This window comes from Rousettus aegyptiacus, unplaced genomic scaffold (genome assembly GCF_014176215.1).
Source record: "Rousettus aegyptiacus isolate mRouAeg1 unplaced genomic scaffold, mRouAeg1.p scaffold_m13_p_2, whole genome shotgun sequence".
NCBI classification, from domain to species: domain Eukaryota; kingdom Metazoa; phylum Chordata; class Mammalia; order Chiroptera; family Pteropodidae; genus Rousettus; species Rousettus aegyptiacus.
The window spans coordinates 5,058,680-5,084,330 of record NW_023416295.1 but is presented as its reverse complement, the minus strand read 5'-3'; the positions used below and the strand labels follow the sequence as shown (position 1 = coordinate 5,084,330).

The 25,651-nt window shown below is 50.0% G+C and overlaps 1 protein-coding gene across 4 annotated transcripts in view; it reads left to right on the top strand.

Annotated features, from left to right (window-relative positions):
- The window catches only part of DIS3L2 (DIS3 like 3'-5' exoribonuclease 2), a 261,768-nt gene that overhangs the window by 173,913 nt on the left and 62,204 nt on the right, over positions 1-25,651 (top strand). For all 4 annotated transcript variants that reach the window (XM_016134710.2, XM_016134709.2, XM_036237966.1 and 1 more), the window contains exons 11-13: positions 1,109-1,224; positions 13,178-13,285; positions 24,339-24,572. In XM_016134710.2, coding sequence (XP_015990196.1) covers positions 1,109-1,224; positions 13,178-13,285; positions 24,339-24,572 — 458 coding nt within the window. The remainder of the gene's footprint in view (positions 1-1,108; positions 1,225-13,177; positions 13,286-24,338; positions 24,573-25,651) is intronic.

Here is a 25,651-nt window from a genome sequence, read left to right as displayed (position 1 = left end):
TATCTATGTATATAAATATGTATAGTTACGTACACTACATTTGATAGATGATTTATGGGATATTCAAGAGTATATCTTAAATCAATAACCTCACTGGCCCCCAAGCCCGCTTTAGGTACATTGCCGTCGGCCTGAGTCACCTGACCATCTCACTGGTAGAACCGATGGGGAAGGCAGGACCTGCTGAGGACTAGCTCTGCCAGCAAGGGGAAGGGCGGTTCTAAAAGGAAAAACGAGTAGGGGTTTTACCAGAAGGGGAATGGCAGGAGGCGAACCAATTACAGTTCAGTCACTCAACAAGTGTTTATTGTGTGCCTACCAAGTGTCGGCAAGCTTCCAGGCACTGGGCCCACGACAGTGAACTGTTCACAAAAGGCCTTTCTGGAGCTGACCCTGCAGGGAGAGAGGCAGACGGTAAACGCGTGAGCCACTGAGGGGTGCGCGGTGTGGTAACGATGACGCTCTGGAGAAGAGACCGTGGGGGACAATAGGCAGATCCCAGGGAGATTATCTCAAGTGTAAGAAGAGCATGAGCCAAGCAAGCTTCCCAGGACAGAGTGTGGCCGGGAGGGCGAGGTCGTAAGGCCGGGGAGGGAGATCGCAGTGAGACCTGCAAGCAGGTCTAAGGAGTGATGTCACCAGACCCGCGGTTAAGATTCCTAGCTGTGGAAGGCTAGGTGACAGGGGGTGGAATCAAGCAGGAAGCCCGGCGTGGGGCCAGGATAGACAGGAAGGGCAGGGCTTCCAGAGGCAGAGGATGCAGGCTTGGGGGACTAACTTGCTTCTAATGGCCTGAAAGGATTCGTTCATCCTCCAGAAGGAGTCTTCTTTTGCAAGTCTACTGATAGTCTCTCAAAGACAAGAAACCTTTAGAAATGGGGAACTTCTTGTGAAAATGGTTAATGTTGTTTATTCAGGAAAAAGTCTCCTCATCCAGTGTGCCGTGGGGAAGGTAGCGACAGTGACATCATGGGGAGTAGGTGGGGAGGCCCGTGGCACTAGAAACGGCTGCCCGTGCGTCCCAGCCCCGTGACCGCGGGAGGGACGAGCCGTCCCAAGAGGGCCCGCCGGTGCCTTCTGCGCTGATTGACCTTCTTCGCTTTTCCAGGCAACGCCTACGAAGTGGGAGTTCACATTGCCGATGTCAGTTACTTTGTTCCCGAGGAGTCCGACTTGGATAAAGTGGCTGCTGAGAGAGCTACAAGCGTCTACCTGGTTCAGAAGGTAAAAATCCAGGTTCTTGGATTGAAAGGCGTGCTTCCGTTGTCTTCTTTTTCGTTGTTTATGTCTCCTTAAACAAAACAAAAAAAATCCTGAGGAGCAGCGATCTCTGAACATCTTTTCTCACACCTAATAAGGTGTTAAAAACAAGCAGACAAACAAACAAAACAGTGTCTGCCGTCTGTTATCGCGGGCTTTCCTGTTAGGCCTGGGTATGTTCAAGAGGAAGCAGACGGAAGAGATTCGCTTCACAGGTCTCGCGTCTGGCCTTCACACTGGCCTTGCTGCATAAGTAACTCAGAAAAGTGGTCAGATTCAGAAAGAGGTGAGGAAAAATAACTGCTCTCAAACTGTCGTTCCACAGCAGGGCTCCGCAAACTCGGCCCGCACCAGCCACAGTTTGTGTAAAGTTTTATTGCAGCGTAATCACACCCATTTCCTTAAGTAGTGTGTGTGGCATGGTCACACTTTACTAGGAGAGTGGAATGGAGACTTACTGTTGGCCTTTCCAGAAAAGGTTTTGACTCCTGTTCTTCAGGGTGGGGGCTGATCTGCTCCTCGCCTGCCCTTTATAAGATGACCTGGAGTGTCAGGTGGAAAAGCAAAGGGAGCCAAGGGGACGTCAGGGCTTTTCCTGCTCATCCTGATTCTGCCACTCCTGGGAAGTCACTGAGGCTACAGACCTCCTTTAACAAGTGCCCAGTGAGCACCAGCTCCGCTGAGCGCTGCCCTGGGCCCTGGGCACCGTGGGGAGTAGAAGGCTGTACACATGAGTTATTTCCGCCTCCCACTGGAACGCATGAATTTTTCCCGGTTTCCTTCCGCTCCCCTGGTGCTGTGTATCTGCTTCTTTGGGGCATCTTAGGTCTTTGTATCACGACGTTCACTTCCTACCTAGCTTTCTTGAACCCAGTGCTCCGGTTTCGGATGGCTTCCCGTGCTTGCTTGAGCCTGCCCTCTCCCATGCCCTGGCATATGACTTCTGGTATTTGCTCTTGACTACAGTAAGGTGGGAGGTGTGTCCATACCATCCACCCACACGTGGCATTCTGGGAGCCGGGAACCTTTACCTGGCCCCATCTCTCAAGGGCAAGAAACCAGCCCAGGCGGCAAACCTGCTCTATTCTGGGAACTTCCAAATGTCATCACTAGAGAAAGGATCCGCTGCCCAGTTTCCCTCCACTGCCTGATCTGATCGGTGGCTCCCACTGCTGGCATGCCTGCATGCCACACAGCCGGCAGATGGAAAAGCCAGCCTCTGAGCAGCACCCTCACAAGCGGCATGTCCTGGTGGGCTGGTGTGCTCGGGCCACTGCCTCTCTAACCCTGGGGAAAGTCACCCTGCTGCCTGCTCCAGGTAGAATTATATATGATAAGTAGAAGGTGGACTTTCAGACATACCTCTGCCGGGTGCAATAAATCGTGGTATCATTTGAGCTTCGAGCCGCCCCAGCCCTATGCTAGCAGTACACTGACTGCGTTTACTGTAACCTCAGGCGGGAGACATCCCAGCCACACCTTCTGCCTGAAAATGCAGTTGGCTAAACCCAGCCTAGCCTCTGCCTGGCTCGTGGCCTCTTAGGGAAGGGAGGTGAGTCTCCAAAACCACTTTTACCTACAGCTACTGTAATGTTGTGAAGGAAAGAAAATAGAAGTAGCAATCTCTTTAAACACCACATAAAGTGAATAAGTGTGAAACATTCTCTCGTGTAGAAAAGTTGAACTCTACTCTTCAGATTCACATGTTTAAGAATTGTAGTCACAGCCAGAGGGTCTTCTTCTAAGCAGGTGTCTTTCTCTTATCTAGCTGCTGCATCCTCATTCTATAACCAGGAATTATGTTTCAGACTCAGAACATGAAAAACCAGTATTGGGTTAAATTACTAGGCATGTTTTCTGTTCTCCTTGGTTCCGTGATGGTCACAGATGTGGACTTTCTCTGTGGGGCCGCAGAGCGGGGACTCTGCCCCCGCGGGAGCTGAGTGCAGGACGGGCGCGCGGGCCCCTGACTGGCTGCGGCTGCTGCCGCCCGGCACTGCCCCCAGCCTGGCAGGAGCCTGTGGCGCCGGCCCACGGCCCTGGACAGCAGCACCGTGCCTTCCGATTCCCTGGAACCGCTGCTCTGACCTTTCTTGCTGCTCGTTTTGTTTCTTAAAGGACTGTGTCCAGGAACTTTTCTGCTGTTTTCACTTCCCTCTGCCTGTAAAGGTCTTCAGAGTTGGATGAGCTGCCTCCCTCCTCGTCCAGACCCTCTGCTTTCTCGTTTGGCAGAATCACGTCAAGCGTGATTCTGGGGGGAGGGCGGGATGTGTGTGTGTTGGGGGAGGGGTGGGGTGCCAGTCGACTTCCCATCTGGAGGGAATGGGGCGCCAATTCCTCTTCATTCAGTGCTACTGACCTGCAAGTAACTGACGTCAGTCACGGTCTTGGCTCGGTTCAGGGAATTCTCGCATAGGTTAGGACAGGGGACAGTGAAACGATCTGGGTCCCAAACATCATCTTACTGTCTTCCAAGTGAAACTCTTTTTGTGGGGGTTTTAGTCACAGTAATAGGTATTTGTGATTCTTGCTGACAATGGGGTATACTCAGGAGGAAAGACAAAATTAAATATTGTCCATTGAAATCCCTTCAAAAAAAACACTCTTTTTGATAAAAGATAGATATCTATTAGGATAGGGACCTAGTGTGTACCCACACTTAGGCCTGTCCTTTCTAGAAGGACGTCACAGCTACCAAGTTAATGTCTCTCAGCTGTCTTCTCTGAGAGGGGAATACAATGTAATTGTAAATTTTAAGATAATTTTTTAAATAGGTGAATTGAGTTTTAAAAGTAAAAGAAAACCTAAATAGTTGAAATCTAAACCTAAAATTTCTGCCTATTGGCCCAAGCACTCGTGTTATTTTAGGTGTGAAACAGCTCAAATGAAAGTTTGCCCATAAATCTCCACACTACTTTGTCGGTGCGGCTTTACAGCAGAGACCAAAGGCGGGTACGGGGGGCTTGTGTTAACGTGGAGCCCAGGGGAGTGTGAAACCGCCCCGTCTTCACCCCGCGCCTGTCAGGGCCGAGGTTCAGTCTAGCTGTGTGGCAAGGGGCTGACCGCTCTCGGAATTCGTGGAAGTGTCGATGAAAGGCAAACTCTAAACAGCGTGCGGGCCCCAGGGGAGTTGTCTCTGTCCTTGGGTTGGGTCAGCATGTGAGTAGGGAGCTAGCTGGGGGCGCCTGATGAGACCGTGAAGCCCTCAGAGAAAAGGAGAAACGCCCAGCTGTCAGGCTCAGGCAGCCAGAGGCCACGGGGAAGCGAGGGAGGTGTGGGCCCAGCAGCAGCCTGGCCAGAGGGGCCCGGGAGGCCCCTTCGGCCCCTCCTGGCACTAGAGAACCCCCGGGGCTTGTCGGAGGCAGGCCCCCCTCGAGCTGTTGTAGCCCCGTGTTGCTGCTAGTCCCTGCCCTTCCTCCTCGCCTAGGTGGTTGGTTGATTCTTCCCCTCGTGGCCCTCTCCGTCAGTCACGGGGCTCTCCCGGCTAACCTGGTGTTGAATTTGGCCCGCTTGCCCGCTAGGGCTCCAGCAGGTGTTTCTGCTCTCCACAGCTAATGTTAAATTGCACAATCTTGTTGATACCCCCACTCAGCTGCCATGGGCAACGGTGTGTTTACCTAAATGATCAATTTCTCTCAACTCTCTCGAGCCCTAGTCCAGAATGCTTAGAACGTTAGGGTCCCATCATCAGGGTCCCTTTTTTCCATGACCAGCATTTAAGTTCTGTCCTGACCCAACTTTGCTCCTGGGCCTGAACCAAGAAGACTTAGCGCCCTTGACTTGCCTTTCCTGCTGCCCGAAGTGCCGCCAGTCTCCATCCAGTTAACACTCATCAAGTACCGGCCGTGTGCCAGGTGCTAGGCATATGAAGATGAGAGAGATGCCGATCCTGCCGGAGATGTTGGAGGAGGCGGGCATGTGACAGTCACAGTACACCCGGCCACCTGTGGTTACAGAAGTTCTCCCCTGCCGAGGAAGTGCTGTTGGGGAGAGAGGCGTGTGCGCCTAGGCCGGTGATGGGAGAGGAGCTTCTGTAACAGCCGTAAAGCCTTCATAAAGCCGTTGATTTTCAAACTGTGCGTAGAAAATGTCTAGGTAACAAGAGCGGGCGGAGAGGGCATTCCAGGCCCAGGCCAGGAGAAGGAACAGTACGTGGACTGGAATTGCTGGGGTAGGCGTTGCAGGCGGCCCCAGGAGGCGACGTTACAAGGAGAAGCCTGGAGCAGCAGGCTATAGCGCTTGGACTTTGTCTTAAGGGTAAGACATGGCGTCCTTTGACTAAGACAGAAAATCACGTTAGCAACCACGTGGTTGGAGAGTAGGGAGGCCACAGGCAGGAAGTCATCATCAGTACCTGCGTCCTTCCCTCAGTCACTGCTGCTTGAGGCTCTGTCACCATGGAGAACCTCAGGAGGGGTCTCCAGCCTGCCGCAGGATGGACGTCCTGAGCACGGAGCATCTCGCTTTGCCCCAGGTCTCATCCCAACCTCGCAGTCCATATCTCACAGTGGGGAGTGGAGCTCGGCAAATGGGAGAAGTTGCTTCCCACTGTTACCTTTGCCCTCGCCCTGAGAGCGCTGGCCGCCAGACAGGGAGGGCCCAGGCTTCTCGGTGCCGCCGCAGGTGCGTGCCCCCCCTGAGAGGCAGGACAAGCAAAAGCGCCCAGCACTGAACTTAGCTCAGCTACGGGGGAAGGCGAAAGCCATGCGTCCTGACATAAATGGGACTGCGGATTTTCACTGGGCGGAGTTTGCTCAGAAGATGCGGAAGTCCGGAGGATAATAAAGAAATCTTACCCAGGTTTAGGAGATTATCAGAAAATATCCCAAGGGAGACTAAGGTGTTCACACTTGAACAGTGGAAGATGGAGAGGAGGAGACTCGTTTGGGAGAGATTTAGAACGTAAAACCCGCGGGGCTCGGGGACTGACGACGCAGCGGGGGGAGCCGCGTGGCGGGGTCGCGAGGTGACGGCCCGCTGTGCTCCGTGGGGGGTGCGTTCGTGCGCGTGCGCATGGCGGGGGTGGGGGTTGTTTGCTTGTCCATTTAACTGGGGATCGGGCGCTGCCCTCCACGGGGATGGAAAACACAGGTATGGGAGCAGGTGCAGGAGGAAACTGCCGACCCTTGTCTTCTGCTTTGCAAAGTTTGAAGTGGATGTGGACATCAAAGCAAGGTGTCCAGAGGGCAGTGTCGCAGAGGGACCCGGAGTCGCGGGGAGCGGGGAGGCAGGGCTAGAGACGCAGACGCAGATGCAGACGGGACTCCCGTGCTAGCGGGGAAAGGAGCCCCGTAAGCACTGGTACCGGGGACCCCGGCGTGTCCCTTAGATTCGTGTCCAGAACCCATGCACGTATGACGTGTGGTATGTTACCTGACATGTGGCCGTTTCCGTGTGCACAGAAAAAACAAGGGCTCCATGCCAGCACATTACCACGGTTTATTCTAAGGCGTGGCACCCCCAAAGGTTTGCATTCTCATGCTGTGGTTCATTATCACCCAACATTTCTACAATGAGCATGTAATTTTTATAATTTAAAAATGTGATGTTGGATTGGGAAGCAAAAGGAAGGTGAGCTTGAAGACAAAGTGTAAACAATTTTGAGAACCCTCTAGGAGAAGTGAAGGGGAGGCCCCAAGGGGGCCAGAGGTCTGGATCGGGAGGGGGGGTGTTGTTAATTGTTTTTAAGACCGAGAGGCTGGCCTTGTAGTTGCGGTCTACAGGAAAGGTATGGGCCAGCAGCCCAGGTAGCTAATTCAAAAGAGCTTCGGTGGGGAGAGGAGGATCAAAAGCGCAGACAGAAGGCTTTGGGCAGGGAGGACACTCGTCGTGAGATCTCGGGGAGCAGAGGCACAGAGGTAAGCCGCAGGGGAGGCGTCGGGAGAAGCCGGCCGAAGGAAAGGGCTGCAAGGGTGCTCGGCAGTTTGAGCCCGACGTTCTCGTTTTCTCTGTGAAGAAGAGCTTAGGTTTTCCGCTGAGAACAAGGGGGAAGGCAGTAGGGTCGGAGCTTTGAGAGCAGTAGTAAAGTGTTGGGAGAGTCCGAAGGGCAGAGAGGAAGGAGCTAACCAAAGGCGAGCGGAAGGGCTGCCGGCCTCCGCCGAGGTAAGAGCTGAGACCGGCCCAGCCGTCACCTCCACACAGCACAGTGGCCGTCTCCATCACCGCTCAGCCATGAGCTGTGAAAGCAGCAAAGGCCGACGGCAAGGCTGATCGCGAGACGACTGTCGAGTGAGGGAGTTCGAGAACTCTTAAGCAATTACCCACGTGGTCCACAGTGAGTGGCGAGGCTAGGGAGGGCAAGGCAGGACACGACTGGGGACAGCTCTGCAGGCATCGGGGGATGCACAAGTGTCCGCACGGTGCTTATGACAGCCAGCAGTCACTCAGCTCCTGGAGGGACCCTTCTCATCTCCCCAGCCTTGGAGTGCACCGTGGCACAGACCTCACGAGCCGACGAGTATGTGTGGACCGCTCTGCTCTGTCCAGGCAGGTCTCCCCCAAAATAACAGGGCTTGTATGACGTGGAGTGGCCGCCTGTCTCCCCAGCCCCACCTCCCATGGGGCCCCCTGCCGCACAGTGGACTTGACACCTCTGCCATGTGTCGTGGAGCGCACACACTCCCAGTGACCCCAGCAGACATCGGGCTCGATTTATGAGCGGCCACAGCATGCCAAACCACAAATGTGATTGTGGTTCATTCATTTTCCTTTGAAGACAGAGAAATAGCCATCTCTCGACAAAACTGTGTGGACATAAAGACCATTTTCTCCGAATTCCATCTGAATCCTGCCCCAAGGTCTAGTTTATTAAAAGGAATACCCTTTAAAATTTGAAGATACTTATAGCACCTGAAAAGTGCGAATGGTCAGCTTCTTCCTGAGCACTTAGGTCCTTTGGCATCAGACTGCTGCAGCGTGAATTCTGAAATGATGTCGTCTTTATAAGATACAGGATACCAAGCAGCATTTATGCATAACCTGGGCAGCTACCGTGTGTGCCAGTAGTTTTTAGAGAGAGTATCCAAATCAGTTTATTTTGTACGTAAAATACTAGCTGCCTATGAGATCCTTATATAAGGATGTTTAAGTAAAAGTCTACTATGTATTTCATAAAATGTTCTGTGTGACACAGTAAACAGAAAAAAATAGGCAATTCATTTCCTGAACCAAAGTCATTCATTCATTTGCAAACTAGGAGAGTCTGCTGCGTGTCAGGTGCTGGATAGAGACACAGGGACTGGGGTCGGTCCTCTTCCCTAAAAATCCTATGGTCTCGCGGAGGGGAGAGGCACAGAAAGAAGCAGTCAGGATGAGTGCGGAGGGATCACGGAGGAGCAGGGAGGGCGGAGTGGCCGCAGGTTTAGGGCTGCCTCAGATCTATTTTTGCAAGAATGGGGTGGGTGTTGGGGGGGTCGAGTTTACAGTACACAGTATGCACCCTTCCCCCAGGGAAATCTGTACGAGAGCCGTTAAGAGATGGTGACGAGCTGAACCTTAAAGGATGTGCCAAAGTTAAGGTGTTCCAGAAAATGGGAGCAAGAGCGGGAGCAGTGAGCAGCCCGAGTGGCTCTGCCCAGGGCGCAGGAGGGGAGCGCGGGGGTGCAGGGGACCTGAGCCCGGCGACCAAAGACCCGGAAGACCAGTGAGCTGACTTCCGTCGGGTGTCTTCAGTAGTTTACTAAGAGGAAAACCGAGAGGCAGAACTAGGCTGGCCTGACTCGCACTTGTGCAGGAAGTGGCGGACCCTGGGATCAGACCCCCGGTCTGTCTGGCTTCAAAGCCTTAGCTCGTTTTCCTGCTTTGTGCTGGTGCTGAGTCTGGACTTCATTCTATTGGTTAGTGATCTTTAGACAATTTTTTTTAACGGGAAAAGCCTTTTTGCAAATACGATCTTAACCCCAAATTCCAATATGTAAGAAGAGATCAGATTGCATTTCATTAGCATAAATTTCTTCCACATTTAAATACACAACACTTCGGAGATCAACTCCTGAAGACAGTGGCTTTCTTTTCAGTTAGCTCTTTTGTTTTGCAGAGATGATACAGAGACCTCCCACATCCAGTTCCCTCGCCGTTAGCATCTTTCATCACCGTGGCACATTTGCCATAACTAAGAAGCTGACGTTGGAACGTCGCTATTAACTCAAATCCATACTTTATTTGGATTTCACCAGCTTTTCCACAAATGTTTTCTTTCTGTTCCAGGGTCCAGTCCAGGGTACCACATTGCATTTTGTTACAGTGACTTTGTTTCGACAAACACTAAAACATGAAGTCGGGAATTACGTTACATTCTCAAATGCTCAGCTTTGTGATTCACAGTCGGACACTGCCTTGCGCACTCAGAACAAATGCTGTCTGCGAAAGGGCATCGAGCCCTGCGGGGTGAGCAGCCTGCTGCCAGAGTGCAGTTGGTGCCACTATCCGATAATGCACCCCAGAGAAGAACCCAAGAATGTACCCCCAACAAATTCAGTTTAATCTAACTCACCTTGGACCGTCATGCAATATGCCATGACCCTGTGGCTTAAACAACACAGATTTTTCTTTCACAGTTCTGTAGCCTAAAAGTCTCAGATGAAGAGGGTACCAGCCAATTTGGTTCCTAGCGAGGACTCTTCCTGGCTTGGAGACAGCTGTGTCCTCACATGGCCTTTCGTGTGTGTGAGCAGGGCAGGGAGGGAGGGGTGTTTCTCTCTCTCTCTCACTCACTCACTCATTCTCCCTCCCTCCCTTCCTCCTTCTCTCTCTCCCTCCTTCTTCCTTTTCACTCTCTCTCCCTCCCTCTCTCTCCCTGCTCCCTCCTTCTCTCCTCTATCTCTCTCATCAAGGCCCCACCCTTACGACCTCATTTAACCTGGATTACCTCCTAAAGACCCCCACCTCCAGATACAGTCACAATGGGGGTTAGGGCTTCAGCATGGGGATTTGGTGGGGGTCACAGTTCAGTTCATAGCATATCCAAGGCTGAAATTATTTGAAATCATTATAGTTCAGTCTTGAGAGAGTATGGTATTGAAACTTCTTCCATTTTGTTCAATGTGTTTATGCAGGTCGAACTATAGTATTTTGTAAAACACTTGCTACATGCAAGAAAATGTTAAAAATCTAGATCGCATTTTAATACTCATTAAAAAATGAAAGAAAATACAGTGTCATCTGAACAGATGGTGCAAAAGCTGTCACCAGATGTTTTCAGGTGGTCGTTAGATTTTATGCAGTTGTTTAAAAGGTACAGCATCCTTCAGAATAATGCCAGGTAACACAGTTATTAATTGTTACTGGTGTGGGACGCTTCGCACAGAATAAGAAACCACAGGGGAGGTTTTGCCTTCGCTGATGTAGAACCTTAACTAGATGACTTTCCCTCGGCCAGCGCATTGTTTCTTCTCTTGCCTGTTCCTTCCCAGTTACTTAGCACAGGATTGTCTGCACCTAGCACCACACGTCAGGCAGGCTTCAGCCTGTTGCCTCGGTGGCTGTCTGGCTGTCAGTGCTGCTTCTAGCTTGGAAGGTGGGGTGAATGATAATGCCATTAATCCAGAAAACTATGGGAGAAGGAGTAGATTTAAAGGTGGGAGGGAGAGATCAAAGTATCTTCGGGAGATCCAAGTGGAGAGCTCATTTCACCTTTGGAATTTGAGGGAAAACAGGTAACATTCTGGGATAGCTGTAAGGCATCATTTGAAAATAAATCGAAGAGAATTTTTTTAAAAATTAAAAAGGGTATACCATTGAATCGGTTAATTATGGGATGGAAAGATCAATACAGGGAGGAAATAATTTAGGCTTAAAACACTGTAAGATGAGTGCTTGGTTGACCACAGTGTTCATCTAGGAAACCGAGATTTATGAAGCTTTCGGTGCAATTTCATTGGAGTAGTCTGTTAACGTTCCAACATGTGATTCAGTCGGTTGTGTTATTTTCAATTACTAAAGCACTGATTCAGCAGTTTTACTCTGATGAAATCTCATCACAGGTTTATACTCAGCCCCCGGGTTCTTTTATTTTCCCCAGCTTTATTGAAGAAGCGTTGATAAATATAATTGTATATATTTAAAGTGTACAATGCGATGATTTGCTGTATGGACACATTGGGAATTGATTGTCAAGATTAAGATAATTAACACATCTATCACCTCATGTAATTAACTCTTTTGTGTGTATGCGTGGTGAGAGAACACTTAAGATTTACTCTCAGCAAATTTCAAGTATGTAATATCCTATTGTTAACTGTAGTCACCATGCTGTATTTCAGATCCTTAGAATTTATCTAAAAACTGAAAGTATGTGCCCTTTGACCTAAATCTTCCCATTTTTCCCTCCCCTGGGCCTTTGGCAACCACCAGTCTACTCTCCGTTCTATGAAATAGGCGTTGTTTTTTTTTTTTTAAGATTCCACATGTACTATACAGTATTTCTTTTTCTCTGTCTAGCTTATTTCAGTTAGCATAATGCCCTCCAGATTCATTTATGTTGTCACAAACGACAGGGTTTCCTTCTTTTTTATGGCTGAATAATATTCCATTGTGTGTGTGTATGTGTGTGTGTTACGTATCTCACAATTTTTAATCTATTCATTCATCGACAGACACTTAGGTTGTTTCCATGTCTTGGCTATTGTGAATAACACTGTAATGAACATGGAGGTGCAGATATCTCTTCAAAATACTGATTCCATTTCCTTCGAATATACACCTAGAAGCGAGATTGCTGGGCCACATGGTACTTCTATTTTTCATTTTTGAGCAGGCTCCATCCTGTTTTCCATAATGGCTACACCAATTTACATTCCCGCCAATAATGTACAAGGGTTCCCTTTCCTCCACGCCCTCGCCAACAGTTATCTCTTGTCTTTTTTGATAATAGCCATCGTAACAGATGTGAAGTGATGTGGAGATTAAGAAAGCAGTCCCACTTAATAATAGCATCAAAAACAATTAAATGCTTAGGAATAAATTTAACCAAGGAGATGAAAGACCTATGCACTGAAAACTCTAAGGCATTGATGAATGAAATTGACCAAGACATAAATAAGTGGAAAGATATCCTGTTCTTGGATTGGAAACATTAATACTGTTAAAATGTCCATGCTACCCAAAGTCATCTACAGATTCAATGTAATCCCTATTAAAACTCCAATAGAATTTTTTACAAAAATAGAAAAAAAACTATCCTAAAATTCACAGGGAACCACAAAAGATCCTGCAATCTTGATAACCAAAGTATTCTTGAGAAAGAACAAAGCCGGAGGCATTACATGTCTGATTTCCAAATATATTACAAAGCTATAATAATGAAAGCAGCATGGTATTAGCATAAAAACAGACACATAGACAAATGGGACAGAATAGAGAGCTCAGATATAAACCCATGTACATAGGGTCAACTAACTAATCTTTGACAGGGGTGCCAAATGGAGAAAGAACAGCTTCTTTAATAAATGGTGCTGGAGAAATGGGGCAGCCACATACAAAAGAGTGAAACTGGACCCCTAACTTACATCACGCATGAAAATTAACTCAAAAAGAGACTCAAACATGAGACTGTGGGTTCTTAAGTGTATAGTTCAACTGGAATAGTTATATCTAAGAGCAGAACTCATTCCTGCGTGTAGGGCTTCAGTTTTAGCAGATAGTCAAATGTGATGCTTTCGTTACCATCATGTATTTTCCCTCCTGTTACCAATTCTCCTAACCTTTCCGGTTCACATTCCCATTTGACTCTAGAGGCTCACGGAAGAGTGTCAGGTAGTGTGGTCTTTCTGAGTCTTCAGAGAACAGAGCCGCCTCCATCTTCAGCTTGCTCTGGAGATGCAAGCTTTTCACCTGAACTCTGCCCCTGGGCTGCTTCTAAGCCAAGGGAAACTCCTGCGGGTTGGAGCAAGGTGCTCACTGACCTGTCCTCTGTTTGCAGGTGGTCCCCATGCTTCCCAGGCCGCTGTGTGAAGAGCTATGCAGCCTCAACCCCATGACCGACAAACTGACCTTCTCTGTGATCTGGACACTGACTCCGGAGGGCAAGGTACCAACTTAAATTATGCCCACTCCATTCATCAAGGCCCTATTAAGCCCCCGCTGTGTGCCTGGCACTGAGCTGGAGTCCCATGGGGGGAGGATGAGGGTGGTACGGGGGTGGTGCCAGCGCATTTAAGAGGCAAGACTGATCCTACACGATTAGAAACAAGCTACGTGTTTCTTGTCTGTTATCAGATGAAGGAAGAAAGTGTGCAGAGTCGTGTGGGGCAGGGCGGCGCAGGAGGCTGGGTGTGAGTGAAGATGGGTGTGATTGGCAGTGGCAGGAGGAGGAGCCTGAGCTTCAGCCGGGACGGCAGGCCCTGTTCAGGGGAAGGATGGCGAGTGTGAGTAGGTGGGGTGGGGGCAAACTCGGGGGAGCCCAAGTGAATCGTTAGTGAAGTGTCATGAGAAAGATGACATTTAGAAAGATTGGTGCTGCATCACCGTGCAGGATGACCTGGCACGAGGCGGCGCCGCGATCAGGGCTCACGGCGATGCAACCACAGGGCGAGAACAGAGGAGAAGAATGGCAGCAGGCATCCCCTCAACGGAGGGGCTAAAAGGGGCAAACGCAGGAAAGCCAACTCTAGGGACAACTAGTCCCCTCCCCGAAGAGAAGCAACTCTAAACACTCAAAAATAGGGTAGTGATCCTAAGCTACGGTGCTGACTCAATGGAGTGTTATGCAATTACTGAAGCTGTTGCAAAGACCATGTAAGAACATGGGAAATGTCTATGCTTAAAATTAAATGAAAGTTAAAAAAAAAAAAAGATATTTAATTATAAAGAGGTTCCAAATAAAGATGAAGGATCAAATACCCACATTTGCTTTCATTCCCTCCCAAAACCTCACTAAAGCAACAGTGAAGAGATTTTTTTAAAAAAAGACATAAACCCACAAAGACAAAGAGAGTGGGAGAGGAGACAACGGCAACAGAGGTTTGGAAGCTGGGGAGCAGATGGGTGAGTGGCAACTGACTTAGCAGTCCTGGGGAAGCTGAGTCCTGCGCCAACAGACGAGAAAGCCAAGAAGCAGCCCAGTTTACACAGCAGAGCCCTAAAGCAGCTCAGAAACCCGGTAACTCTGTGAAGTCGGGGAGAGGTGGGCGAAGAGAGGACTGACTCTATTGACTGAAAGTTTATTTTTTAAAAGACCGCCCTTCCCACAGCTTAGACGAAGACCAGAAGTTTACTCTCCGGACAAGATAAAGGATGTCCGAACCGGGGGACGACAAACGCACTCGATGGTGGCGGTCCCCTAGGGGAGGCCGAGTGAATGCCGGCGTACCGAACGCTGAGCCCCAGCTTGCTTTTCCCAGCCAGCCCCAGAATCCTGGTAGCCAAGCCTATAACCCTGAGTCAGGAAATGGGAAAATCCTTCTCTGAGGAATCTGAATAGTGAAGAAGATTTAAAGAGAATAACCTCGAGCGTTTCCAAACCAGCAGCCCAGCTGTATCTCCCTACAGCAAAGCCTGCGATCAGCTCCATTCACACACATCCCTAAAAATCGGCCTTTCACTTTCATAGATGAAGAGACAACCAAGAGGAAAACCTCTAGCACGATGCAGGAAACCAAAGCAAACGAACAGAAAAAAGCAACTGGGACAGAACAGACTATAGAGGGAAAAGGAACTATTATTTATGTCCTCAGAGAATTGTTCTTAAAAGAAAACATCTGTATCGTAAGATTCAGAGACTTTAAAATAGAAACATGCAGAGGGGGGAAAAAGAGCTCTTAGAAATTAAAAACGTCATAGAAGAAATAAAGACGACTCAAACTTCTGGTTACCAAATAGGGTTGAATTGTCCCAGAAAGAGATAGAAAGTGTAAGAAAATTATAGACCTGTCCATGATATCCACTATCTGCTCAATAAATAATTCAGAAACAGAGAACCAAGAGAACAGGATGGAAAGAAATAATTCAAGGAAATGGCCCATTACTGGAGGATGTGACTTTTCCGATTGAAAGGGCGCATTACCCAGCACTGTGGTGGAGACACATCAGAAAATTTTGGAACACCAAGGACACAGAAAAGACCCTATGGACGTCCTAGAGGGAGGTGGAGGGAAGTCACGTACAGAGGATCAGAACTCAAAATAACTTAAGACTTTTCTGTCATAACCCTAGAAGCTAGATAACAGTGAAGCAACGCCTTCTAATCTCTGAAAGACTATGATTTCTGTGCTAAAATTCTGTACCCAGCTAAGCTATCAATAAAATATGAGAGTAGCAAAGGGCACATGCAAGTTCTCAAAAATCTGTACCCCTCATATAACTTTTCTCAAGAAACTACCAGAAAGTGTGTTTCACCAGAATTAAGGAGTAAATCAGGAGGAAGACATGAGATTCAGGAAACAAATAAACCAAATAACACAGGAAAGAAGTGAAAGAATCCTAGATCATGAGTTGGCAAACTTTTCCTGTAGAGGACCAAATGGTGAATACTTTCAGCTTTAATAGGCCATTCGGTCTCACTCACAACTACTCGACTTTGCCATTGTAGCAGGAAAGACGATACATCCATGAGTAATCACGGCTGTGTTCCAGTAAAACTTTCCTTAAAAATAGGTGGTAGGCCGGAAACGGCCCACAGGCCTTAATTCGCTGGCACCTGGCCTAGGCGGTGGCGAAGAAACTTGCTACGGTACCAGCTCCACACGATGCAGAAGGCAGCCGATCCAAATGGGAGCAGGTCAGAGGCTCTAGCAGAGACGTCTTTGGGAGAATAAAGTAGTTAAAATGTCTGCATGCTGAATTTCTTGAGAGATGATTTAGACCAGCCGTTATAAAACTCTTCGGTCTCAGGACCTGTTACACTAAACTGTTATTGAGGACCACAAAGAGCTTTTCTTATTGCGGAATTTGAAATTAAAACTGATTCAATTTTAAACATTTACATATTCTAATTAAGATGATAATAAATCTGATTCATTCCATGGTAACATGAATAACAGTTTATGACAAATAACTATATTCTCTAAAACAAAATCAGGAAAGAAGCTTGTTTTCCTTTTTCGTAAATCTCACGTCTGTCTCAGAGAAGATGTTAAACGGGGTTCTCATACATGCTTCTCTATTCAGTCCATTGGGATAAGTTCATTTGGTTGAAGCATGTGAAGAAAATCTGGCCTTAGACAGATGTGTAGTTGGAAAAGAAAGGAGTGTTGTAATAGCTTTTTCAGATAATTGTGGACATTGTCATACATCCTCGTACAAGACCAGAATTTGACAGTGTCTCTTAAAAATTAGTGGCAGTCCAGAATCTGAAACCGTATCTGCTATGGACTGCTTTGTGTCTCCCCCTGCCCCGAATTCACATGTCGAAGCCCTGAACCCCAGCATGACTGTGTTCAGAGGTGGGGCCTTGGGGAGATAATTAGGGTTAAAAGAGGTCATGAAGGTGGGGCGCTGATCTGATGGGATCAGTATCCTTATAAGAAGAGACTAGAGAGCTTGCTCTCTCTCCCTGCCACGCGAGGACACCGTGAGAAGGTGACCGTCAGCAAGCCGGGAGGGGCTCTCATCGGAAGCGGAATTGGCCAGCGCCTTGACCTTGGACTCCCCGCCTCCAGGCGCCTCGGAAATCAGTGGCTGTTGTCTAACCCACCCAGTCTGTGGCGTGTTTTTAGGGCAACCCTTGCAGACGAATACGGTGTCAGTTGGACTTTTTTTACTGGGTTACATTAAATAGGGTTGGTCTGTTTGACACTTTGAGTGGATCTTTTACCCATGCAGGAATTTTTATCATGTATTTAGAAATTTAGATCCTCCAGAAAATGTTGGCTTATTATGCTAATCTTCTACATGTGGACCTATCTCATTAAATGATATCCAAGGCACATTTGGCAACACCACTACCAATCTTAGACAAGGCTTTAAGTGTTAGGAAATACCGACTCGTGTATTGTGTGTCAGATACGAGGGTCCAGAATTCTAATTCTTGTGAAAGCTCAAATTTTGTCGTTGGCAGTAAACGATGTCCGTTGTTTTCCATGAAGTGCCAAATAACCATAGTTCACGTGTCAGCTGTTCCTCCAAGTATAAATGGTGTTCCGCTAAAAAAAAAGAAAAAAGAAAAAAAAAGCCATCAGTTCAGCTCCCAACTCAGTTATCTGAATGCTCTTCCTCGAGATAACCAGCATATTTCAGCATGCAGCATAAGCGAAAAACGCAAGTACTCAAGGGCTGAGACAATAACGTTAATACCTTTTACTGTTTCATCAAAAACATTCTCAAGCGAACTGGCTTTTTTCCCCGCGAGGGAGAGGTGGTGAGGAGGGTCCCGGCCGCTGTCCCCGTGGGCACATGGTGCCGCAGTATTGTTGTGAAAGTAGTTTTGGCCTCGTTGGTCCCTGAAAGGGCCTCCGGGACCCCCAGGAGTCCACACTTCGAGAACCACCGTTTTAGGCAGTTGGTGGAAAGTTCGGGGTGGAGTGATGCACAGAGTACACAGGAAAACCAAGCGAATGCAAAGACGACAGTTATATTAATTCCAGTGAAAACAGAAGTTATGTAGGAAAGAAAAGGAACAGTATTTACGTAACCAGAATAATTAATTCTGACAGTTTATGAGGTAACTTTACTGGGCGATGCGGGGCTGGAGCGGTGACGTAGGTTGGATTGGAGGAAGGGAGTGTATGTGGAAAGAGAAATGAATTCTCTTCTATAGTGAAAAGTTTGTGAATAATGCTTAAAATTGAAAAATCAAGAAGAGGCAATCGAGGAGGTTATATAGAATTATGGAGGTAATATCAGAATAATCTGACCTGCTCAAACAGGTGAAAGCGATTGCCCTTGGGGAGGGCTGGGGAGACAGAGGGACAGGGCTACTGGTTTTTATAACAAGCCTTTCAAACTGTCTGACTGTGTGAACTGCTTCATGGATACTTCAATGTTTTAATTTTTATTTTGAAAAATTTCACACATACCTGAAAGTAAAGAAAATAGCACAATACACCCACCTTCCCTGTCTCTCAGATTCAACTACAATCAACATTTTTTTCTTTGCTAAAGTACTTTAAAACAAACCACAGTCATCATGTCATTTTTTTATATGTAACTCTAAACAATTTGGACATTTTCTTATATAACTGCAATGCCATTAACACGCCTAACAATAATAGTGAAGCCTCGGTGTCATATCCAAAACCCCGTCCAAATTACATTTCCCAATTGTCTCTCAATGATTTTTCAGAACTGGAATCAAAACAGGCTATACACATTACACTTGGTTTCTACGACTCCTGTATATCTTATCTGATAATAAATTTCTTTGTAAGAGTGAAAAAGCAAACACAGTCTGAAATACAGAGAAGGACTTGTGAAGACAGCATGCCAGCAGTCATATTTGGTGGGCGTGGCAACATGCATGGGGGAAAAAATGAATGGAAAAAGACCAGAAGGAAATAAAATAGAATGCCAATAGTGGTTGTATTTGGGTAGTAAGACTATGAGTAATTTTTTCTACTTTTTTGTATTTTCTAATGTTTTTTGAAAACTTATTACTTTTATATTTTTATAAATGCTTATTTTTGCAAAAGTTTAATGAAATAGAAAATAAAAGCCCATAGAAGAAAACTAACTTGAGTCAACAGAAAAGAACTTTGAATCTAAATTACACCCGCCAGAGTCAGACCCAAGGAACGAAAAGCTGCCTGATCTAATGAGCTTCTAAAATATGAGAGTCATAAAAGAAGCACTAGAAAGAGGCGCTCTGCGCGCCCGGCTGGTCTTCGGGGTTTCTGTTGGAGGCGGTGTCCAGGAATCAAGCCTCTGGCATGAGGGGGCTGCAGAGCAGGCGTGAAGTAGGCGCGGGGTCCAGGAGGGGACGCCGGGCCCCTCTCAGACGAAGCCGAGTAGGAAGTGCGAGGGTTTGAACTAGGAACAGTTGTGGGGCCACTGACCACGCTCCTACTGGGCTCTCCCCAGCACCGAGGGTGGACCTGCTTGATTCGTCCCGGGATCTAGTGACAGAGGAGTATCTCTTACAGTCGAGGTGCATGAAATAGGGGGTGCTGAGGACAGGGGACAGGTGGGAGGGTCGGGGAGCCAGAGTAGGCCAGTGAGGAGCCAGGTGGCCCGGGATCAGGAGCCCCCCAAATGAGTGAGGGGCGTGGCCTCGGCCTGAGGCTGGTTTTCGAAGTCGTGGTGGCTTCCTGGACCTCGGAGCCCGGGCAGGGCCCACAGCATCGCTCCACTGCTGCCCCGACGTGCGGCCCGTCTCACCCGGAGCCGACGTGGAGGAAGTTCTGTATTTTCCCTTCCCCTGCTGGGATGCCCTCCTTTCTGGAGCAGGCACCATCAGCCGTAGAAAGGCTGTTTCAGGCTTTTCGAAGCACCCACTGGAAAACCTTGGTCGCGTATGCTTTCCTTAAGCCAGCACCCAGATTCTGAGATCAGTAAACTCCAAAGGACCTGTGTGTGGCATCTGCCTCGCATACTGGTGGCAAGAGCATTGTTCTCCGATCTGGATGTTTGTGACCGTGTGTTGTTGTAAGGGTGAACAAACCCAATCGATTCTTGAGCTTCGTAAGGTCCAACACTGGTGCCACGAAAGCCACTTTGACTACGTCAGTCCAGTGACTACTTCATTGTCTCCTGGATGCCTCCGGCACTTCCGTCTCGCTTGGCACTAGGGTCCTGCAAGATGGAGACCCCGTCTGTGTGCCCTGCTCCCCAGAGGCATCAGAAATTGAAGTCACCTTCGTAAAAACACCAGTCTTACACTTTAAAGGTCAAAAGCAATGAATCTGACTTGATGGCCAAGTCCTGAGACCTTGAAACCATAATATCTCAGGGCAGAGGTCAGAATAATAAAAGAAGTAGCGACCCCCTGCTTGCTTCTTCCGCGATGCCCCCGACGTGTGCTGTCGACCTCGGGATGCGACAGGAGATTCCAGAAACTGCCGGTTCCAACCTCATTGCAGCCATCTGCGCAGGGCAGAAACCACGGGGTCATCAGCGGCTTGGCCTTTCTCCCGCCACCCATGTCCACCAGGAAAGCACTCCGCGTCACCTCTGACGACCTCCAGGTTGCCTCCTTCCTTGCCATGATCAGCACTGTCCCCCAGCCCTAGCTGCCAGGCCCTGCCTGGACCCCTTGGGCTTTCTAACTCTTCTCCTGGCTTCATCTTCTCTCAACACAGCAGACAGAGTGGTCCTAAATCAAACAGTAGGTCTCATCTCTGCCTTTTAAAAATTCTCCAGTCTCTCATTCAGAAAAAAATCTGCTAGAAATGCATGGACGGCAGCGTCTGCTGGGGTCTGGAGTCTCTTCTCGTCTCCAGGAGCACCTTTGCTCTGGGAAAAGCTGGCTTTGGTTATGCGGCTGAGCTCCTCACTCTGTGGCAACTGCCCGGCCCAGCTCCCATGAGGTCAGACTCTGCTAAGTGCCATCTCACTGGACTCTGAGTCTTAAGCCTTTAGACCTGGGTCTCATCCTGGCTGCCACTTCGAAGACTGTGTCACTTCACAGACCCCCGGAGTGTTTTCTCAACTGTACGTTACAGAGGTTGTAAGAAGAGGCCATGTAGGGAACAGGGCCCGGCGCTCTGAAGTGCTGCTCGTGATGGTGGTGGGTGGTATTTCCTGTCCGGCTGGTAAGGGAAGGCAGGGCGTGGGGCACGGGTCGTCCCTCCTTACTAACCGGGACTGTTTCTGGTCACGTGCCTGCAGGAGGCGTCAGCACGGTGTTTAACCGGCTGTCCTCGGCGGTGGTGTCCTAGAGTGTACGCGGGAAGCGTGCCGCCTGCGGAGAGGGGGTGCCCCAGGGCCTGCGAGTAAGCCCAGGAGAGAGGAAGGGCGGGACCTTCTCTCCAGAGGGTGTTGTTTATGAAGCTCCTCGTGGCTTTTTTCCTTTTTCCATGAAAAACTCTTGGTCCTTTTGTCTTCTGCCACGGGCCCTGGTTATGGACGGGGCGTTGATGTGAATAGTTTCCAAATTGGAAATTAATGAGGTGTTCTGTCCAGTGAGGCTTCCTCCCGTACCGTGAGGCCCCTGCCCCTGGGAACACCCGCTCCAGGTCTGTCTTTCCCTGCTGCCCGCCTGTGCAGGGCTGTGATGGGCTTCCCTGCTCCCCTGCTGCCTCCCCACAAGGTGGTTGCAGACTCGTTTTCCTGGCCTGCGATATTTTTTGCTCCATGTGTCAGCTCGGTTCCCGGAATCACCGGATCGTGTTAAAACAGGATAGGTTCTGCCGCCTGAGGCCACTGTCACTGGGCCAGGAAGTTCTCCCTGGCTCTTCAGAACGCTCACTCCGGCCTTCGTGTGTTCAGACAGAGGCCGGTGCAGGTCTTCTGGGATGCAGGCGTTACAGGAAACGTCTTGCCAGCCCCGTGGTCTCGGATCCGGTCGTGTCTGCGGGTGCTGTTGATATGGGTGTTGACAGATAAGGAAGCAGGCTAAAGGAACAGAGGTGCCCCTTAGCAAAAAAGTGCCTCGCACTGAGGCGGAGCGGCCAGCACCTGTCGTCAGCCGTCCGGTGAGCGGCGGACTTCCAGTGTGCCAGGTCACAGATGATACGTTTTAAGAAGTCCTCAGGATGAAAGGTGGCCCCTGGTCGGGGCCCAGCACAGCCATCAGAAGGTCCAGAGGGAGCGGCAAGGCTGTTTAGAGCAGGATACACTGGGCTGGGGGTGGCAGGGTGTCCAGGAACTGACTGCAGAATTTCGTGCATAGATATTTCAAGAGAGAAGGCGTGGCCCTTTCATGAGGTTTTTTAAGGATTCTTTAACCCAGCAGTTTACGTGAAAGCAGATGCCCAGTCATGGTCCGAGGCGGCCTGGCCCGTGCCTGCTGGTTGCCCTGTGTGAGCCCACGGTGGTTTCCTGTGTCCTCTAGGAAAAAGGCCTCAGGAGGCCAGATATCCTGTGACCTGGATGCCTGAGGGAGTCCGCGAGACTACTTGTAAAGTGTGTGAGAGAGAAATGGACTAGAGTGGAAACGAAAGTTTTCCTAAGCATGCGAAAGACAGACTGTCAGGCAGAATGCGGGTACACAGAAGGGGGAGGAGTGACTCGGTTTGGAATGAAATGGAGAAAAGGAAACAAGCTAAATCTCCAGGGGAAAACTCTGTGACCACAAGAACGAACAGGTCGCGGTGCGTCATTCTAGAAGAGGCTGGAGCGGCTCCGTGAGCGGGGAGTTTTCAGGAGACGTGGCTGTGATAGGGCGGGCCCGGCCGGCCCGCAAGGGGCTCTCCTGGGGACCCGCGCGCGACACTCCCCCGGGGCCGTCGGCGAACGCCTGGACACAGCCCTGCCGGCTTCTCCCGCATCCAGCGCGCACACGCAGGCGCGCCCGCCTCGGGACCCACTCGCCTCAGAAGAGCCGCGAGCACCGCGTTCGAGTTGTCCGTGTTTTCGGAGAGCAGTGTTTCGTGGCATAATCCACCTACGCCTAACCCATAATTTCCCGGGCGTTTTCACACGTGACACACGGAAGTGTGCTGTGCGACTAGCACACGGGGCGTGTGTGAGGGGCCAGCGGAAGGCAGAGCCCTGGGCCCTGTGTCCGCAGCACACACCTGAGATCTTCGCAGTTGGACTCCATCTGCCCTGCGCCGCCCCGCAAATAGCCTTCCTCGGATCACCGTAAGCAGATGCTGAGTGCGAGGACTCGCGCTTTGTTTTCCCCCTCCGTGCCGTCAGGGGCCGACACAGGCCGGTGGTCAGGAGCCTGGGCCCTGGGGCTGGGCTGCCTGGGCGCCCCCCGGCTTTGCCGCTCTCCGGCGGATCCCTTCGTGTGTCAGTGCCTCGGTTTCCTCATTGGCTGAGTGAGAATAACAAATACTAGCCTCACAGGGTCGCTGTGTGATTGAACACTTGCTCCGTGGGAAGTGTACGAACAACGCCCGCCTCGTCCGAGGGCCGTGTGAGTGCCCAGGGTGCCTGCGCGTACCCCTTTCCTGAAGCCCCTTCTTTGAGCTCTCTTGTTTCATTTCATTCTCCAGCTCATCCTTTTGTTCCCTAACATGGAGGAGAGGGTAGAGAATGCAGCCTTGTCTTACTTGCCTTCTCTTTCTTTTCTGTTTTTTTCTCTCTCCCTTTCTCCCCGCCCCGCCCCCCGCCCCGTTCCCATTCCCCCCCTTCCTTCTGGTTGCTGAGGCCAGCTCGCTACTTCCACACTAGCCTTTGCCCCAGGCCCCATACATAGCCCCAAGCAAATCTCCCCTCTACACCTGAGACTCAGGAGTCCCCAAAATATTTTAATGTTTATTCTGTTGTTTTAAAAGTAATAAATGCTCATTATGGTATATAGATGACTCGAAAAGATAAAATGCAAGTCAGTGGTGATCCCACCAGCCAACTCGGGTGTGTCTGCTTTGAGCCCGGTGGGTCGCCACCTGGGCCTAGGTTTCCCAGGAGACAGGGGACGTTCGGCAATTCCTGGAGACAGTTTTGGTTGTCAGCTTGGAGGTTGCGGAGAGGTGTTACTGGCATCTGGCCGGTAGAGTTCAAGGATACTGCTGAACATTTTACGATGCACGGGACAGCCCCCGCTACGAAGGATTAGTCAGCCAAGCAGCGGTGAGGTTGGGAAGCCTGTTTTGGACCTTGGTCTCTCCATAAATGCCCCAAATAGGACAAGTTAGAATTGGCTTTCTCTACCTCCGTCCTGCTTCTCCACCTGCATTCTCTGTTGCTGTCAGTGGCTCCACCTTCCCCCTCACCCCAAATCCAGTCCATCGCGAAGCTCACAGACGCCCCACCTGTCACACCTTTGGCATCCGTCCCTGATTCCCTCTTCCACTTTTGACACTGATGACCACTCACCCAAACTAACAAAAAAACCTCCGACAGGCCCTTCACCTCGACTTTCCTGCTTGACCTTGGCTGTGCCACCCGTGTACTTAGAGGCCTTCCGCAGACGCCGTGCCCGCCACGTCCACACCGGGTCGGCCTTTGCGCCCAGCCAGAAACTGACACCATTCTGGGCATAAAAAAGGCTGCGCTCGGGAACTCTGGAGCATGTGTGCGGACGAAAGACCGCATGTAAGGAAAACCTGGAGAAAGGTCTCCGCGCAGCTCGCTCACAGTCCGCCTGTGCGTCTTTGCAGATCCTGGACGAGTGGTTCGGCCGGACCGTCATCCGCTCCTGCACCAAACTGAGCTACGAGCACGCGCAGAGCATGATCGAAAGCCCGACTGAGCGCATCCCCGGGACGGAGCTGCCCCCCGTGTCCCCGGAGCACTCCAGTGACGAGGTCCACCAGGCTGTCTTGAGTCTGCACAGAATCGCAAAGGAGTTACGCAAACAGCGGTTTTCGGACGGCGCACTGCGTCTCGATCAGGTCAGTCGCTTCCTTCCTCAGGGCCACTGACAGGTTTGACTCGTGCGTGAGAGGCAGCATGGCAGGCTCGGGCTCTTCCCGCCGTCCGGCTTCCCAGTCTTCGCTCTGAAACAGTGTTCTCTGAGGCAGGCAGGGACTAACTCCCACCCGCCGCCCCACGGCACGGGAGGCCTGATGACGTGAGTCAGGGCTACAGGATAGTGTCAGTGTGGGTGACTCTGTGACCAACTCGCGGCTGGTCTAACCTGGTACGGCTGTATCCAGCGTTTGACCCTCACCTCGGCTTCTACCTGTCATCCCTCTTAGTTGAGCTGGGAACAGGACACGTGGAAGTTTAGAAGGAACTGACCAGTATCTGATTACGAGGCTTAAAGAAAAAAGTATTTCTCCTTATCCTTTGACTTCTAAAAAGAGTTATATGTTTACAAATTCCAGATTAATATCTGAAGGAGCAGAGAACTAACGAGACTGTAGAACGTTGGCTGTTGGAGAAAATGACGGCCCGGGATGGTGTCAGTGTTCCTGAGTATCACAGCCATGCCCGTGGCCTTCGGGGACAGATCCGTCACTCAAACCTGGTCAGACTTCCATATCCAGCAGCCAGTGACAGTTGAGATCCAGGACTTCTGTCCTCGTTACTTGTCAGTAGTACATCGTAGAGTAGAGCCTGTGTTCCATACCGTGCAGTTTTTCTCCTTACTCAAACCCCAGAGTGCTCACCCTTCCCCCCTGGTCGCTGTGGGTGAGGACACTGGGCGTTTGAAAAACGAGTCGGGCTGCAGGATTGGCCGACAGAGCTGTTTGTCAGACCATTGGCAGAGCGCGGCCTCACCGAGAATTCTTTCCCTGAGCCTTTCGGCTCAGAGAGATCTCAGAGGCCTTGGTTTAAGTCTTCTAAATGAAGACCTCATTTCATCCTACCCTTAATGACAAACTTGCGCTAACACCTCCCAGCAGGCATGGCACACAGCTGCAGCCCTGGGCCTAGGAGTAAGCCAGCAGTGCAAGGCAGGGAGTAACCTGTCCTTCCTGTGCGCGGGACAGTCCAGGTCCCCTCTGGAGCTCCCCTGCTCCGCCTG